Below are 17,628 nucleotides of genomic sequence, written 5' to 3'. Positions count from 1 at the left end.
AAGTGAATCGGCTTATTTCACAATAAAAATATAGTTAAGTTCTATTAAATTTTCTTCTGAAAATAAATGTTTCTATCTTTTTGCTATGGCAATAAATTACAGTGTAGCACAGATGTAGGCTTTAAGCAGATTTATAAATAAGCAGGAATTACATGTTTCACCTACAGCTTAAGTGACTTCAAGGCGTTTAGTAAGAAATAAGCTGAAGATGCATTTATAATCCAAACTCAATTTGTCAAGGGAGAAGCGTGTAACTGAAGTCAAGGTAATGAGATTTAATGCTGTGGTACTTCTATGTAGGATAAGTATTCATGAATGATCTGTTCCTCCTCCTCCAGTGTTAAATCCAGATAATCCTCCTCATGTTCAGGAATATCCTCTAGGATTTCATTGACTGCATCAGTCTCCATGTCTTCATCTGTTGGCGAACTAGAAGAACCTTCAATTAAAAAGGAAATAAAGTCAGCAGTGGTTTCATTGCCGAAAGAAGTTTATACTTTCCCTCTTTTACCAGCATGACTGCTCTGCAAGAGCCAATTACTATAAACTACCTCTTATTTAAATTGCTCTACCAGTTATTGCAGGATGGCCAATTTTCCCTCTATTTAACTGCAGGACAGCCCTTAGTTGTACAACAGGGATTTCTAGAGCTCTGATAGCTAATACAACACAAAGTATGAGTTTCCTCTTTGCTAATGCAAGTGTCAGTTACAACTCTATCAAGAGAAGGGGCTTGTGGTCAAATCAGCTTCTGTATCACACAGGCTTGGAATAAAACTCCAGAGCAATCAAAAAATCAGGCATTAGCAAGGCAAAAACACTATCATTCTTCAGTGGTAAGTCCAGGAAGCAAGACGGTGTTAAGAATGTACTACTTGCTCTCTGAGAGTACAGACAGGAAGACATTTGTTTTTAGTCTTAATTGGTGTGAGTTAGTGCAGTTAGATGGAAGAAGCTATAATTAACTGTGGGCTAGTAAGGGCTGCGTGTTCCTCACCAGTGATACGATGAAGACACTCGAGACCTCCAGGCTTGTGTGCTAAAGCCATGGCTAGCTCAGCAGCCACTCCTTTTGGCTTTTCCCAGGATGCCTCTGAAGGTTACCCCTTCTTCCTGGACTGCATCTGTCTTGTGTACTGCCTACAGCTGACACCATACCCCTACGGATCATACATGGTTGGGACTGACTGCAGGGGCTGTAGCTTATCTGCAGGTAACGTCTGCCTTGCTGGTAACTATGGCACCAAGGAAATCAGCCTGAAGCCTAACTCAAAGGCCTCTACAAGGAACGTAAGCAGAAATTGCATCACCAGCTCATACAAAAAGCAGAAAAGCCTCCTGCTTTCTCTAGTTGTTGCATGCAGCAGTTCATACTTGCAGACTCGGTGGGTGAGTCCTTAGATGAAGTCAACTCCTCTGACAGACTGGACCCCTCTGGAGATAGCTGAAGTGAATCCGGCAGAACTCCCCCGTAATGAGCCAGTGTCTGGGAAGCTAAGTGGATGTTGCCTTTAAAGACCTTTAAAGCTTGCTTTGCTGACTCGTGGCTGAATCCCATATACATCAGCTACAAAGGGGAGAAATAAAGACACAGAAATCCAAGCTCAGTGTATCAGTGACTGACAGGAATCTGACAGTTATTCCCCTTGCACGGAGGAAAGCACTGCATACCAGGAATTCCAGTACACTGAATCTGGCTTACTGGAATAGCTAACAACAGGGCAGTGACCTACCAGAGGAATGGGAATGCTGAGCAAAATCAAGAGCCTCTTGTTAAACGTCAGGCCAGCTCTTCTTCCAGAAGGAACTTCAAAGCACTCCAGCATTCCAGGAATGTGTATTTATTATTTATCCTTTCTGTGCAATATAGTTTTCCTACCTGACATTGACTATCAAGCCACACTAGCTACTGAAGAGCTTTTCAGATGGCCCATGATGAGAAAGACAGATGCCAACTCTTTCCCAAGTGCACTGCAATATGTTTAAATACTTGAATACATTTCTCCTCTGATTTCTTTTTAAGAGTTAGAGCATTACAATGCCCATATTTCCCTCAGCCCCTGTGCACAGCACATTGGTGTGAAGGGCAGAAGTAAACAGGAATTACACTTCAGCCCAAGTGTGACTGTGCTGTGAAGAGTGGATGCTCAATGGAATGACAATGGAAGTGTGACAGCATATGAGGAACATGGGACAAAGACTATTTCTACAGCTTTACTGAAGAAAGATCCAGTGTGATTCAAAGTGTAACTCAGAAACAAGACCAACGACTTCGCAGAAAGAGAAAGATCTGACTTACCTGGTCAATGCTTTCTTGGGAAACCTGAAACTGCTCTGTGCACACAGAATCATCGTCATCGTTTTCCAACAATAACTCTGGATTGTCCAGAATATACTAGAGTAAAACAGAGAGGGTTTAGAATGGAGCAATACACTTACATTAGTCCTCAATATAGAGAAATGTAGTTGATACAATCAAAACCTCAACCATCTTAGATGGTGTTTAATTCATTGGGTCAGGAAGTAGAAGTTTGGTCATTACAGTTCAAAAAAGGGTCTGAACTCACCAATACAGAAGGCAGAAAGTACGAATCTGCTAAGCAATTCAAAAAGAATACTTCCTTTGTACAAAAGCAGTACTCCTGAAAATCCTACCTTAAAAGCTTGGTCCAGGTTTCCTTGTGCATGATGAAGGGCTACTTGAGCAGCTCTCTCTGAGTAGCCCATACTTTTCAAGGTGTTTATATCTTCCAGTCGCTGCCTTCTTTTAGCTCTCTCCTCCCTCCTGATCTGTGCCTTTTCCTGCAAGAACACAGCCATTACAAAGCTAACTGTGCATGAGATTGCTTCCACCTTCCCCTGTGCATATGGGGTTTCTTGGATTTACTTCTTTTGAGCTCGAATTTCTTGAGGAAAAAGAACTTTTTATATTAAATAAAGAGTTTGCTGCCAGACAGTGATCACTAAAATGATGTGTATTCCCATGAGCAAGCACTGCAGCCATGCTTCTGTTCTGAAGTCTCAGCAGATCTAATCCTACACTATCACAGCTATTATCGGCCCTATGTAGTAAGTGATAAACCAGCTTGGTAGATGGCATGTGGACAAGACTGACACACAGCCAGTGCTGGGCATGTAGCCATCAAGTTCTCACAACCCTTTGACTTTTCTATCCACATTTCACTGTCTGAAGTCCCAAAGTGCCACCTCTACTTACCCAATGTAATTTCAGGCACTTTGAGTATGGACACTACTGCCAGCTACTTGTACTCAAGCTCAAAATGCCCTTCTCCCCTCATGAATTTTCCGTGTCCAAACACATCATCCCATGTATTTGGGACAGAGCTCCTCTTCTATTAAGTTTTGCTTTCAATCTTGTGGCAGCAGATGTCAAGCTGTCAGTCACACTAACAGTGCCAAAGCACGATAATTAAAGACCTTAATTTAGCACTATGGTGCACTAGTTATGCAAAACATGATCTTAGGGACACCCCAACAAATATAATCCTCGGTTTAATGCTGTTACTGCCCCATACCTCTCTCCTGTTGGTAATAAGATTGGCAGCATGCTCCACATTCCCATGGCACGCTCTCAGGGCAAGGCGAGCTTCCTGTTCAGAAAACCCCAGGAGTGACAGGCGATAAACTTTCTCTGGATCTATGTACAGCTCTTCATACAAACAAGATGCCTGTGTGCAAAAAGAACCTGACATTACTGACAATGTTGCTAACATACAGATGGAAAAAAAAATCTCCCCATTTTTCTGAGTAAGCGAAGAACAGGTAGAAGGTGCAATGCAGAGCCGAAACACAGGAATTTATTTCCTTCAATAAGTTCCTTTCAAGCAACTAGCTTGAAAGCTCTCCCTAATGGTGCCTTACCTTCTGGATGTACTCAGCAGCCTCCTTTTCTCTGCCACTATGATAATGTCCTATTCCTTGAAGAAGGTAAAGACGTAGAAACAAAACCTTCTCACGGCCATAGCTTCCCTAAAGAATTAAACAAAGGGGAGAAGGGGGAAACATACCTTAGAACATCCATTCATTATCAATAGAGCACAACACATATTTAATGAAACCACAGTCACTAATATGCAATGCTCAGTACATAAATACAGCATCACAGTGAAGTCTGTGCATATAAACATATTTGCTGTGACCTTGTTGTCATGTTCATTGCTATCACCACGCGGGCAATGACACAACTACATAACCAGCTAAGGAAGCAGGAGAGAGCTTTAAACTTCTAGAAGAGAGCCTTGGAATATCTGAACAGTAAGCGAACAAATGCAGCAGAAAAAAAAAACAAACAACAAAGCCACCCTAGTTAAATAAAACCAGTGTACCTTGATATCAATAAGTCTTTCATGGTTCTCCCCATAGCACCTCTGGAAGCATCTGTGGGCTGTGGCCAGCTTTTTCTCTGCATCATCCAGGCAGTCCAGCTGCTCCAGGCGGAAGTAGCACCACACTATATCCAGCTGCAGTACTGCGTAGTTATCCACTGTGTTCAGCAGCTCTGTGCTGCACTCACTGGGAAAATTACACATTTTTCTTTTTTAAGGGGGTGGTTGTTTACTTTTTAACACTAAAAAAACAACATGCTAGGAGTATGTACACTCATATATATACTCATTAATGCATATATATACCCAAGTATTTGAGGTAGCTAACTGAAGCCAGTGGAACTTTGACAAAGCACTGACGTCCCATCACTTTCACTAATATATAGGACACTCATGGTAACACTAATTCTCAAAGAATTACCACAAAGAATAGCCACAATTCTTTTTTATATTTTGTTGTTTACTATTTAAGACAGTGTCCATTTAAAAGCAGGACAGACTTAAAGACTATTAACTTCAAAGAGGACAGAGATCAATAGTCTGCTTCACTGCAAGTGAACACACTGGGAGTTGTGTGAGTCTCCCTGTGAGTGTGTGTGTGCGTGCACATGAGAAGCAGAAGGGGACATCACCTTGGGGGCTCTCAAAAATAGCAAGTCAGAGTTCTGAATGCTGACAGCAAACTCAATTACCAGCAGAAACCCTGATACAGTTACTGACCTCTGTAATCTGCTCCATCTCTTTCAGGAAATTATTCCAATTGCAAAAGAATACATGTATCTGCCTCTCAAGCTACAGAAATTTATAGCTTAGTACATTAATAATGACAGTTTCTGTTTATGTTAATATGACAGACTAAATTGCTCAGTGGCTGTATCTGTTTCAGCTGTTCTACACAAAGACACCTGCCACCACAAGTCAGAGGCTTTGCCTGCTATTTCCCAACTGCAGAGAGAGTGAGAAGCAATCCTGGGCAAAACAGGCCCTGATTTACATCACAGCCAGGACTAACAGTTCCTATATTTGGCTGACAGTACAGGAAAGACAGATATAAATACTCCAAAAGGTTCTTACCAGAAGTGTTTATCAGCATCCAACAAATATGGCAGTGCTATTTCATATTCTTTCTTCTTCATTAATGCTCTGCCCTTTTCATGATAACCCATTGCCAGCACAAGTGCCTAGAAAAAATATACTGAGTCATTTCTGTACTCCCCTCATCTCTCTTTTATAACTAAAAATAATTAGCTAGGTAATCCATTAAGCTCCTTGTTCTTCCTATAAAAATACTGTTGAATCAGTTTGGTAAGAGCCAAATTATTGCAAAGTGCTTCATATTTTTCTCTCATCTAATAAAATTCATATATTGCCTAAAAAAAAAAGCAACAAATGCTACTAACACATGAAGTGAAGCACCACATTTATTTTAAAACTAAAACCCTAGATAGATTCTCAATAACAAGCTAAGCATTTTGCAAGTCCCACACATTCTACCAGTACCAAGCTTGTTTTGCTTTACTATTAGAACTATCTTGTATAACTCCAGTGATTCACTTCCTATAAAACCTCAGAACTGATAATTATATCTCAACTGTGGCTGGAAAACTCTAGATTCTGCAGGGTGACAACTTAAAAATATTTCTTGACAGACACAACTTCAACACATTTGATGCTTTAACTTTCAGGGTGAACTCGTTAGCACCTCATGAGAACAACATGCTTTGTAAGAACGGACAGTTGTTTTTTTCCAATCATCCAGAAACTCCAGATGAATCAGCAAACAAAATGTGCCTCAGCAGATGGTCGAACAGCAGTTAACACATGTTGGGGCCTGCTCATTGTTGTTCCACCTCCCCTTCATGTTTTTCATTTTCCTTTTGTTACATTTGTAAAGATTTCTTGCTTAGATTCAAAGAAAACCAACATCTAAAGAGGCAGGGTTACTGCCATTCTTCTGCTTTAGCAGCCAGCATCAGGTGTGGCACTCCTACCTAAGGACTGTATGCACCTGGTTAAAGACTGTCAGTTGAGAGTGTGGGATTTAAACAGTGAGCAAATTTAAATCTGAGAGGGGTCACAGTGCAGAACATCTCAAAACTTTTAAAAAGTCTGATTGTGAGACTCATTTTGGCTTCAACTGAAGGTAACTGAGCCTAATGAAGAAGCTATTGTCATGTGGTTCCAGGACAATCAAAATTTAGAACAGGTGCTAGGAAACAACCAAGTTAAAAGCCATCTTTAAAAGAATAAGCAAACAAACAAAAAATACACAGACAACACAGGAGCCTGTGCAAGATTAAACCTACAATTAGATCAGCAGTTAGAGGGCTGTCCTCAGATAACTGAAATATCTCAAATTGCAGTTACACTTCATTTCTATTTCAAAACTACTTTTATTAAGCAAATATCCAGTGGGCTCAGTGTACATCCCCAGAAAGTCCAACTCCATTTCAATAATATATTGAAATAGCCTTTTAAACCTTGATTCATCAAGTGCCATATTACCTCAGTAAGATAAATTTTACCTACTTTTTTAGCTTGAGGAGGAATCTCGATTGACCTCCCAGTCTGATTAGCTATATCTAGATATGGAGTAGTATCTGGATCCAAGTACTCCTCTGAAACATAAGAAAAAGCAGTCTTAGTTACAAGTACCACCCTCCAAAAGAATAACACCATTGCTATAAGGTTATGTCACAAAGTACATGGTTGGCACAGCTCACTAAAGCAGAAAGCCCATTTTTTTGTGCAGAAATTTAGACCCAACATAACTTATGCAAACTGTCTTCTGCAAAAGGCTCTTTACAAAATACCTGCATTTTACACGATGGGACACTTGAAATTATTTATCAAATAAAGCCTAAAGAACACACACACAAAAGTAAACACCGAGCACAGTCACACAGAATCGTAGAGGTTGGAAGGGATCTCTGTACATCATCAAGTTGGAAGACGGATCACTCTATAAGGAAGTTTTAAAGTTGCAAGAGTAGGATGTTCCCCTGTGCCACAAGATGAGCCAGTGGGAAGAAGACCAGCATGGATGACCAGGGAGCTTTTCCTGTGGCTTCAGGAGTAAAAGAGAACCTGCCTCCTGTGGAAGAAGGGACAGGCAACTCAGGGAGAGAACAAAGAAATTGCTAGGACATGCAAGGAGAAAATTAGAAAGGTAAAAGCCCAGCTCCAACTCAACTTGGCCACTGGAGTAAAAGAGAACAAAAAATTATTTTTACAACTATATTAACAGGAAGAGGAGGGCTAAGGAGAATCTCCATCCTTTACTGGATGTGGTGGAGAATGTGATGACTGAGGATAAGGAAAAGGCTGAGGTTCTAATACCTTCTTTACATCCATCTTAAAGACAGACCAATTATCCTCAGGGTACTCTAGTCCGTGACCAGGAAATCTGGGATGGGGAGCAGAGTAAACCGCCCCTTGATTCAGAAGGAAACACAGACCATCTAGACTGTCGTAAACCCATGGGGCCAGATAGGATCCACCATTTATCATCCTTCCTGATCAACCAGAGAGGTTCCACAGGATTGGAGGCTTGCCTTCTATGCTTGTCTTCTATCTACAAGAAAGGTCACAAGGAGGATGTGGAAATTACAGGAGTGTCAGCCCAACCTCAGCACCAGAAAAGGTTATAGAGCAGATAATCTTGAGGGAGATCAGACAGCACGTGCAGGACAACCGGGGGATCAGATCCAGCCAGCACGGGTTCATGAAAGGCAGGTCCTGCCTGACCAACCTGATCTCCTTCTATGATTGAGTGACCCACCTGGTGGATGAGGAAAAGGCTGTCAGCAAAGCCTCTGACATTGCCTCCCACAGTACTCTTCTGAAGAAGCTGCAGGCCATGGCTTGGACAGATACACTCTTTACTGGGTAAAGAACAAGTTGGAGGGCCAGGCCCAGAGAATGGTGGTGAATGGAGTCACATTTACCTGGCAAGTGGTCACAAGTGGTGTTCCCCAGGGGTCGGTATTGGGGCCTGTCCTGTTCAGTATCTTTATTGATGACCTGGATGAGGGCATTGAGTGCACCCTCAGTAAGTTTGCAGCTGACACCAAGCTGGGAGGAAGTGCTGTTCTGCCTGAAGGTAGGAAGGCCCTACAGAGGGATCTGGACAGGCTGGTTGGGTTGCTTGGATGAAGCCAGCAGGATGAAGTTCAACAAGATCCAAGTGCTAGGTCCTGCACTTTGGCCACAACAACCCAAAGCAACATTACAGGCTTGGGGCAGAGTGGCCAGAAGGCTGTGTGGAAAAAATGGACCTGGGTATGCTGATCCACCCTCAGATGAACGCGAGCCAGCAGCATGCCCAGGTAGCCAAGGAGGCTAACAGCAGCCTGGCTTGTATCAGAAATAACATTGCCAGTAGAGGACAGGAGCAGGGAAGCAATAATTGCTTTGTACTCAGCACTCGTGAGGCTGCTCCTCAAGTTCTGTGTTCAGTTTTGGGCCCCTCAGTACAAGAAAGACACTGAGGCCCTGGAGTGTATTCAGATAAGGGCAACAAAGCCCTGAGTGGCCTGGAGCACAGGACTTATGAGGAGCAGCTGAGGGAGCTGGGGATGGTCAGTCTGGAGAAGAAGAGGCTGCTCAGGGAGGTGGTGGAGTCACTGATCCTGGAGGTGTTCAAGAAACATGGTTTAGAGGGGAAATATCGGTGATAACTGCACAGTTGGACAAGATGATCTTGGAGGCTGATTCTATAATTCTATCCTTTCCCAATATCTTTAATGTTTGACTGCACTATTAATTCTGTTTTCACTTTGATTTAAAGTGAAAAAGGATACTTCTCTTACAAACAAAAGACAATTAAGAAGGAGTTTGCAGAGATTAAAAGCTTTGGCCCTACTATTTTCCTCAGATGAAACAAAAGGGTTGTTAGATTATTTTTATATTTCACATTGCTTCACAGAGAGCCTTGAGCCTCTGAGGACACAACACAAAGACCCTGTCATACTCTGACACTTTGCTATAAATGACAGCTAGTAGTAATTATCTTAAAAAGGCCCTACACAAAATTCAAGGGCTGGGGTCTAAATTACCCCTTAAGTCAATAAAAAGGCTCACTTCCTTCACTTGTTCAAAATTTGACATTACAGTAGGTTAGAAGAAGCTTTGTTCACATACTTCTGATGCATTTGGCAGGAATTCATTACATACTCAATTTCAGTTTCTTGTTTGTGGATTTTTGAAACAATAAAATAGAGAAATGATTTAAGCTCACCATCTAGCAGCACAATTCACAGACACACTTGATCTCATTTTGAAAAATTATTACTGTTAAATTGCCTATATCCCTTTGACTTAATCCACAGTTGCCAGCAATCAACATCAAACACAGTAAGAAAAGAACAGCCACATTACAGATCAAAATGACAAGTGAGCTGTTCTGCACAATGTAACCATGGTTACACATAGTCATATCTGAGGTAAACTACAAAAAAACGTGTAAGACTTATCATACATTTTTCCACTGTGCTTATGTGTACAATAAATTTACAGCTTGCTCTCAGAGTTGTCAGTCCCTTAACTGTCAAGTGCCAATTATATAATAATTGATTCATTTTATATTCTTCACCAAGTGTAAAATATTTTCCAGCATTCCAATTGTGCAATAATTAGAAGAGGAAGTTTTAATCAACTCAGTTTTCAAGTTGGCAGAAAACTATAGAAGTAGAAACTGAAGTTGACAGTGTAGGTACTTTTCGGTGCTGAAATGTCACCGAGATGATCTGCAAGATGCCCAGCTCCCCACTCCCACACCAACCCTTCCTTACCTCTCTCTGCAAGGATTTCCAGACCCTTCTTCGTTCTCTGCATCTTGTCACTGATATCTTTTTCTTTCTTGCGTTGAAGTTCTTCTTCCTGAACTTTTCTTCTAGTTTCCTCATCACTCTGTTCCAGTTGAAGTACCATCACTTTTGCATTGTGTGTTACACCTTGATCTTCAAGGGTTTTTCCTGCAAAATACAGTATTTGGATCACATTCCTCATACTCTATTTGTGAAGAAACCATTTTACATTGTAGTACTGCTGGAAAAAAAAACCAACAACCTCAACAGCCCCTTATTTGCATTACTAGATCCAAGTGTTCAGTCATGATCACTGTGAATCACTGACATCTTCCACAGAAACTGAAATCAGAAGTAGATTTGAATTAAATAAATGCTTTTAAAATAATTGGTATGTTTCTTTGCTTGCACTTTTTTTCCCCCAGTGTTTCCATTTCAATTAATTGATCTCCAGGCAAGAAGTGCAATAATGTGGGGTTAAACAACATGTCCAGAATCACACACCACAACAGCACCAGAACAGAGGAAGTAGAAACTAAATCCAAGTTAAACAACATGTCCAGAATCACACACCACAACAGCACCAGAACAGAGGAAGTAGAAACTAAATCCAAGTTCTTATTATCAATTTTGTGGCTCTAACTAGTTCTGACTTCTTCCAGGGGAATGAATATGTCAGCTGCCTAGGCAATGAATAACAGAAGAAAGTAGCTGTTGTTCAGTGCTTTAGACACATCATGGGAACAAACATGTATAAGACACTACAAACAAGTTTTTGAATGTGCAGCTATATAAAATGGATTGGGGAAATTCATGGTTTGTTTTTTTTTCTTAAACCTCTATTCTGGGTATTTCAACACTTCAGAAAATGGATTTTCAACATTTATTAAGGGATTTATATAATGAACAGTTCTGAGTACTTTGATCATTATGAGTTATTATGTTTACCTTAGAGCAGAGCCTGGCAATACAACTGCCATTCCTTGGAGATTTTTCAAATTAACAAAATCACAAGAAAGTTTGCTTCTGAGAAGCAATAAACTGGAAAACAAACATAGAATACTCAACTAGAGAGACTATACTTGACTAGAGATACGTACCCAGGTCAAGCTGCTTCTTATTAATGATTATTTTGATAGCATTTTCTTGTAATGCGTGTTCTTGTGCTATCCTGTGAAATAAATCATTGCATCTATGAATATAAACTTATAAATGCAAGTAGGATTTCTAATAGAATAGTGATAAAACTTGAAAACAAATATGTTCATAACTGGCTTAACCTTTGATTAAAAGGCTGCTAGAAGTCAAAATAACATCATCAAAAAGCTTTCTATGCCATATAGGAAAAAGATGGGATACAGAAAGGGAAAAGCAAAGCAGGCAGAAAAGATTCTGATGTTACTGGGTTAAAAATACCAAAAGAGAAGCTGGTGTTCAGTATTTAAAGGACCTGCCTCACTACAAACTAAGACTGTCAATCACTGCTGCATTCCCTGGTATTGCTGACGATTTACATAAGGAGTCAGTTCCAAATTTGTAACTTTCCTTTTTCCTGCGTTAAGCTACTACTTTTTAAATGAAGAATTGCCCTATGCAGGAACACTGGACAGCCTGTTCAGATATACCAAATGTTAAGAAAAAGCTTGAGATAATCCAACAGTAGTGCACTGCTTGTATTTCTGTGAAGTAGCACACTGCCATACAGTACTAAAACAAGAACCAAAGGTGATTACACTTACTGTGATCTGAGCTCCTTGCCCGTGATGAACAGGCTGGTTTCCAGAGGGACTTTTCTGCTCTGTAGTAATTATATTGGATGGGGGAATGGAGGAGAAAAGGAAAAGAATATATCACAGTACTTTGGACATTTTCTTAATTAACCGTTTTCTAACAACAACAATTTCTTTTTCAAATAATAATCATGTTAACAGGGTTACTGTTCAGCATACATATTCTTAATTTCCAGGCAGGGAGTATTCTATTTGCTATACACTGCTAAAAATAAGATTACAACAGCAAAAGATTGAAAGTCAGATAAATCCAAATTCAGAAACAAACAATTTAAACTAATTTAATTATACACTTCCAATCTTAACTCTGCTTTGTAATTATGCCACTCACCTGTGACTGGTGAAGTTATGATTAATTCCTATCAGTGTGTCTGGTCCCATATTAGATAAACCGGAATTTTAAATGAATTAATTCCCTCATGCCCAGTGGCACAGAAAAAAGGAATTACCTGACTGTTTGTTTGTTTTAACTGCATGGCAAATACTTAACAACCACTGCCTTCAGCCTGTCACATTCCCTACTAATTAATTTTCACTACAGGAGAGAGAAAAAACACAGTCATAGTTGTTCAAGTATTCAGTGGGGAAAGAAACCTTCTGAAACACAGGTTATCACTGGAGATCATCTTCTTCCATAGAAAAACATGTCTTTTTTCCAGTCACCATTCACTGCTGTTGCTGAAAAGCTGAATGCAACCTCTAATTGCTCCTAAGCAAAGAAGTTCTACTGTTGTCTGAGCAGATGAAGATATACAGCTTTGGGGAAGACGCTGTTCCCACACAGCAGAATCAAAACTAGACTGAAGATGTCAACTGTGTTTGCCCGAGACTCACTTTGTCCATACCAAGAGCTGTTCTCTGTCCTGTAGAGAAGTTCACATCCATACAGCTGAATCCTCTCAGCCATCAAAACAGCACAGCTGTATCCAAACCACTCATGGAGATCAGTGCCTCACACTGTGCCTAACCACTGCTTTTCAGAACAGCAGGTGGCCTGGGCAGAGCTGCCTCAGAGAGGATGCTAACAACTGTGAGAGGGGAACAGCTACAGGGGGTTAGCTGACCAAGGTAGATGCAGCCCCAGAATCCAGCACAGTGACCAGTATGACAACGATTTCATTATTCTGGTATGTTTTATGCAGGAAACTGAAAGCTGAAGCCTGGCTTTAAGGCGCAAGCTGATGGAGCCTCACTTAGATAGATGAGTACCATCACAATAGAAAGCCTCCCTCAGCTTTCCAAGTTCAAACACTGGAGGTTTAGTTAGCTGCCTGGGCTAGAATAGTTGCAATATAAATCACCATAAAAGCATTGCCATATGCCATGGTTAAAAGCTAAAGGAGGACTATTTTATTTCATTGGCCATACACCACTTAAGATGACATGGCACTCAATTTGCTCACTGCAATAAAAAGAAAGGGGACTTTTTAAAAAATTAAAGCTGTCATTTAAACAAGAGCTGTGGTAATAAAGTGATATTCATTTGCTAATACAACTTTAGGTATTCTACAACTGGAAAAAAAATCTGCTCTTTATTACTAACATGAATGGTTAAGTCAGAAGAAATCAAATTGAACTAGACAGACACTCAAATCTAATTTACTTTTCTTAATCAAAAGATCATTTCTCATTAAATCCTAAGGGGAACACAATTACGAGGCTCCCAACACTATAATCCTTCTTCATGATATTTCCACATATCTGGGGAACTAAAGCTACATCTACATAACTACTTCTCCCTCCTCACCCCCAGCATAATTACTTTTTTAATACCAAACACAGAATCACCATGCAAAAAAAAAAAACAAACAAAGAAGTTGAGGAAGTGAAAACATTTGCATCAGATATGTAACTAGAACTCAAAAGGCCATAGAGTAAACTCACTTATCCCAACTATTCTGCAACATCACTTACTTTTCTACGAGGCAGATGTATGTCAAGTCTTGCAATCCCAGTCACTTTATAATTTTCATTTCCTGTTCCACGCTCAATTGCTTTACACCGTATTTCTTCCAGCATATTCTCTGCTTCATTCTCATTGATTTTCAGCATGGATGAATATTTCTGTACAAGCTCCTAAGAAAACAGTAAGAAAAACCTGGCAAAATGCACCAGTAACATGACTGGAGGACGCATGATGCCAGCTCAGATGGAATATTTACCTTCATCTCTTCACCAGCTTCTTTTTTATCATTCGTATATGGTGGTTTCCATAGCTGAATTTTGTCCTCTCTTAAGCAACTTGTCAGCTTTGCTATTAAATACTTCTTTTGTGCCATTCTTTTAAAACAAAAGCAAACAAGCAAAAAATCCTCTGAGCATAAAACACATTTTGGTGGGGAAGGGAACCTAACAACAAAACTGCTATCAGAAACTGGAACACAGGTAATCCAGGAGCCCCTGCTTCGGTATTTTGAGTGACAAGAAAACTCTTTTCTAACTTCTCATATAAGCTAGAAATGCAGAACACGTTGATTCCTCAAAATCCGTGATAAAATTATTATTTCCTGCCCTGGAAAGTGCTGCTCATTCCAATCCCTCTCCAAAATGTTCATGTGTTATGCCTCTGCCTTCCTCTATCTCTTGCTTAACTTTAACTGCCCTTCTCCACCAGCAGCTGACTGAACACAAATTATGACTCCTTTTGGGAAGACAGAAAAGAGGTGTCAAGAAGAAACATCTCAGTACCACAAACTTCCCCATGAGAAGACCATAACATAACATTCTCATCACTCTGGCAAAGTGAAATCTGTGCTGAGATCTATACCTTCCCTTTCAGATCTCAACCATTAGACAAGAAGCCACATTTAATACTATCATGAAACAGATTGTAAAATTCTGCTATCACAGTGATGAAATAGCAGCTTGTCACTTCTCATAGCCCACAATATGCTCTTCCCACTCCCAGTGCAAAAAAAAAAAAGGCACACAGAGCACAACATAAAGTACAGGGGCTGAGATTAAACGTGATGCACACTGTAAATCTGCACCAGGCAGTGAAGTACCCATTACTAGGGAAAAGAGGCTAGTGAGCTGAACTGAACAGTTCCCTGGCTCACATGCGATCGTTTAGGCTGAATTCACCACCAGAAGTTACTCATATTCAGTTGAGAAAAAGCAGTAACCTCTGAGCATATCAGCACTTCCTTGAAAAAATGGAATTCATTACAAAAAAAAAAGGTGTTCAAGAAATGTTTAAATGTCGCACTGAGGGATGTGGTTTGGTGGGAAATAGTGGTGGTATGTGGATGATTAGACTTAATGGCCTGAGAGGTCTTTTCCAACTTTGGTAATCCTATGATTCTGTAACAGGGAATGGAGAAGGCAAGGAGAGGAGAAGGCAAGGATGACAATGTGATCTCGATAAAAAGAAATCAAACCAAAGCAAAGAAAATCTCTTATGACTTGGCTCTTGTACACCGGGAATCATTCAGGAGATGTCTTTTTAACTTCTAGAGAAAGGCATTTAAGTTGTTGGCATTTATTCCCACCAAGCAAAACAAGCATCCCTGAGATGGTTTCACTTTCACTGAGTTTAAAGGGGCCTTCTCAAAACTCCTTTGCTCAACACAGCTGATAAGGACTTACAAAGGGCCACTCTGAACACCACACTGAGCTTCTGTCACTCCCAACGTTCCCTTCTGAACCAGCTGGGCTCAGAAAGAAAACAAACACAGAATCACAGAATCATTGGGGTTGGAAGGGACCTCAAGAGATCATCGAGTCCAACCCCCCTGCCAGAGCAGGTTCCCTACACCAAGTCGCACAGGTAGGCATCCAGGTGGGTCTTGTATATCTCCAGAGAAGGAGATTCCACATCCCCCCCTGTGCAGCCTGTGCCAGTGCTCCGTCACCCTCACTGTAAAGAGGTTCCTGTGCACACTGGCGCAGAACCTCCTGTGCTGCAGCTCCTGCCCGTTCCCCCTTGTCCTGTCTCCATACACAGCTGAAGAGTCTGGCCTCGTCACTTTGCTCCCCACACCTCAGATTTTATAAACCTGGATCAGGTCCCCTCTTAGTCTTCTTTTCTCAAGGCTAAATAGACACAGTTCACTTAGCCCTTCTTCATAGGGGAGATCCTCCAGTCCATTCACCATCTTTGTGGCCCTCTGCTGGACTCAGAAATAAGGCTTGAAAGCCAAATCGCTGAGGAAAGGAACGGAGTACTCTGAGCAGCCGAGTAATAAGACAGACCAGACAAAGGCGTATGGCAGCCAAGGTTCTCTAGAGCAAAACACTATGATCCCTCACGGCTCCAGGGGCGACAGAGATGTCGAGCACCAGGACGGGCACCCGTCGGCTTTGGGCCGCAATCAGCCCTGACAGCACGGACATCCCTGACCCACACTGGGGAATTTCCAGCCCTGTCACTGCCTCCTAAGCACCAAGTTGCCAGCAGGGCGAGGCCCGCGAAGGCCGCACGGGTACCTCAGCGCGCTGGGAAGCACCCACCCCAGCCCCGCGGCTCAGGGCTCAGGCTGAGGGAACGGCGGGCCCTAGCAACCGCTCCCCCAGCCCTACACGAACCCCGTGCCCGCTCTGAGGGGCAGCAGGGCGGCAGCTCACCCGCGGGCGGCGGCGACGGCGGTGGCCTGGAGGAGGGGGGGGAGGGGCAAGGCGCGGGGCCCGCCCCCACGCCCCGCGCTTACCTGCGCCCCTGAGGGAGGGTGGCTGTACGGGGCGGGGCTCTGCAACGCTGCTCTCCGTCGTTGAGTTCCGGGAGGGTCCTGTGCGGAGGCCGGAAGTGGGGAGTCACGTGATTGAAGCGGCGCCCCGCCCGCCATTTTGGCTCCTTGCCCTCACTTTAGAGGCGTGTGTTTGTGTGAGGATCTCCCCTCAGTGTAGCCTAAGGCTATCACTTCTTGTCTTATTGCCGTTTTCTGGGAGAAGAGGCTGACCTTCACTGTTGATACAGGGCACTGTAGAGACTTTCCGGACTCAGGCAGGCGTCTGGCCCCGTTTTCCTTATGGTATGCATTGTACCTTATGCTGTAGCCCCTGTAATGGTCCATTGCTGGGTGTGGTGTGAGTCCCATTAGGCTGTACACAGTAGGCACTTGATGTTACATTTGTACGTTGGACCCTCAAAGGGGAGGCTTGCTTGCAGAACCTTTCTGGGGCTTGTGAAAGATAGAGTGTTTATTTTAATGCATGACACCAGAAATAACTAACTTACAGTTTAATTTTCTCTTGTGACAATCTGTCTCAGCAGCTAAGGATTTCCATAGAATCGTTAGGGTTGGAAAAGACTTTGAGATCATCTAACCTTCAGCCCGTCTCCACTGTGCCCACTGAACCGTGTCCCTCAGTGCTGTGTTTCCAGAGTTCTTGAACACCTCCAAGAACGGCGACTCCAGCCTGTCCCGGTACCTGACTAAACTACAGATTGCTCTGATACTGCAGGGAAAGCATTGTCCAAGGCTGTGGTTTATTTTGGACTACATGGCCCTGCAGGTCAGTCTTTATTCAAAATGTATTCCTTAGGCTGCTGTTTGACCCCACAGGTATTGTGTGTCTTGCTCACTGACTCTGAACTGGAATTTCAGGATTACAACCTCCCCTGTGTGCATAAATAAGTTACATTTGCCCACTGTTAAAATAAGGTTATTGTTACTCAACTTGCTTTTCTGATACTCCTGAATTCAGTGCTTGAAACTTGGCCAAAGTAGTAGAAACACAGTGATG

The 17,628-nt window shown here is 42.0% G+C and overlaps 1 protein-coding gene across 2 annotated transcripts; it reads right to left on the bottom strand.

The window, feature by feature from the left end:
* NUB1 (negative regulator of ubiquitin like proteins 1) lies at positions 1 to 16,626 on the bottom strand. 2 transcript variants are annotated; one of them, XM_065744933.1, is made up of 15 exons: positions 16,593 to 16,626; positions 14,106 to 14,223; positions 13,858 to 14,019; positions 11,893 to 11,951; positions 11,254 to 11,324; positions 10,139 to 10,321; positions 6,876 to 6,964; positions 5,421 to 5,527; positions 4,347 to 4,533; positions 3,883 to 3,990; positions 3,537 to 3,689; positions 2,656 to 2,802; positions 2,300 to 2,395; positions 1,375 to 1,567; positions 1 to 439 (listed from the first exon to the last, which is right to left on the bottom strand). In XM_065744933.1, the coding sequence occupies exons 2-15, from the start codon at positions 14,220 to 14,222 to the stop codon at positions 276 to 278; spliced, it is 1,836 nt and encodes a 611-aa protein (XP_065601005.1). In that variant the 5' UTR covers position 14,223; positions 16,593 to 16,626; the 3' UTR covers positions 1 to 275. The 2 variants fall into 2 exon arrangements, with proteins under 2 accessions (XP_065601005.1, XP_065601004.1); XM_065744932.1 differs by lacking the exon at positions 16,593 to 16,626 and adding an exon at positions 16,510 to 16,550.
* Between the last annotated feature and the right edge of the window lie 1,002 nt (positions 16,627 to 17,628).

This window comes from Cyrtonyx montezumae, unplaced genomic scaffold (genome assembly GCF_038088225.1).
Source record: "Cyrtonyx montezumae isolate F1298 unplaced genomic scaffold, pur_monq_1.0 scaffold_32, whole genome shotgun sequence".
Taxonomy (NCBI): Eukaryota; Metazoa; Chordata; class Aves; order Galliformes; family Odontophoridae; genus Cyrtonyx; species Cyrtonyx montezumae.
The sequence above is the reverse complement of the archived record's forward strand: the minus strand, read 5'-3'. Positions and strand labels throughout refer to the sequence as shown.

Excerpts from the sequence above, each read along its gene's own strand:
- NUB1 (XM_065744933.1), bottom strand. The coding sequence starts at position 14,222 with ATGGCACAAAAGAAGTATTTAATAGCAAAGCTGACAAGTTGCTTAAGA. Across the intron at positions 6,965-10,138 it reads GGAAATCCTTGCAGAGAGAG|AGGAGTACTTGGATCCAGAT; the intron begins GTAAGGAAGGGT and ends CTTATGTTTCAG. Across the intron at positions 4,534-5,420 it reads GATGCTGATAAACACTTCTG|TGAGTGCAGCACAGAGCTGC; the intron begins GTAAGAACCTTT and ends TAATTTTCCCAG.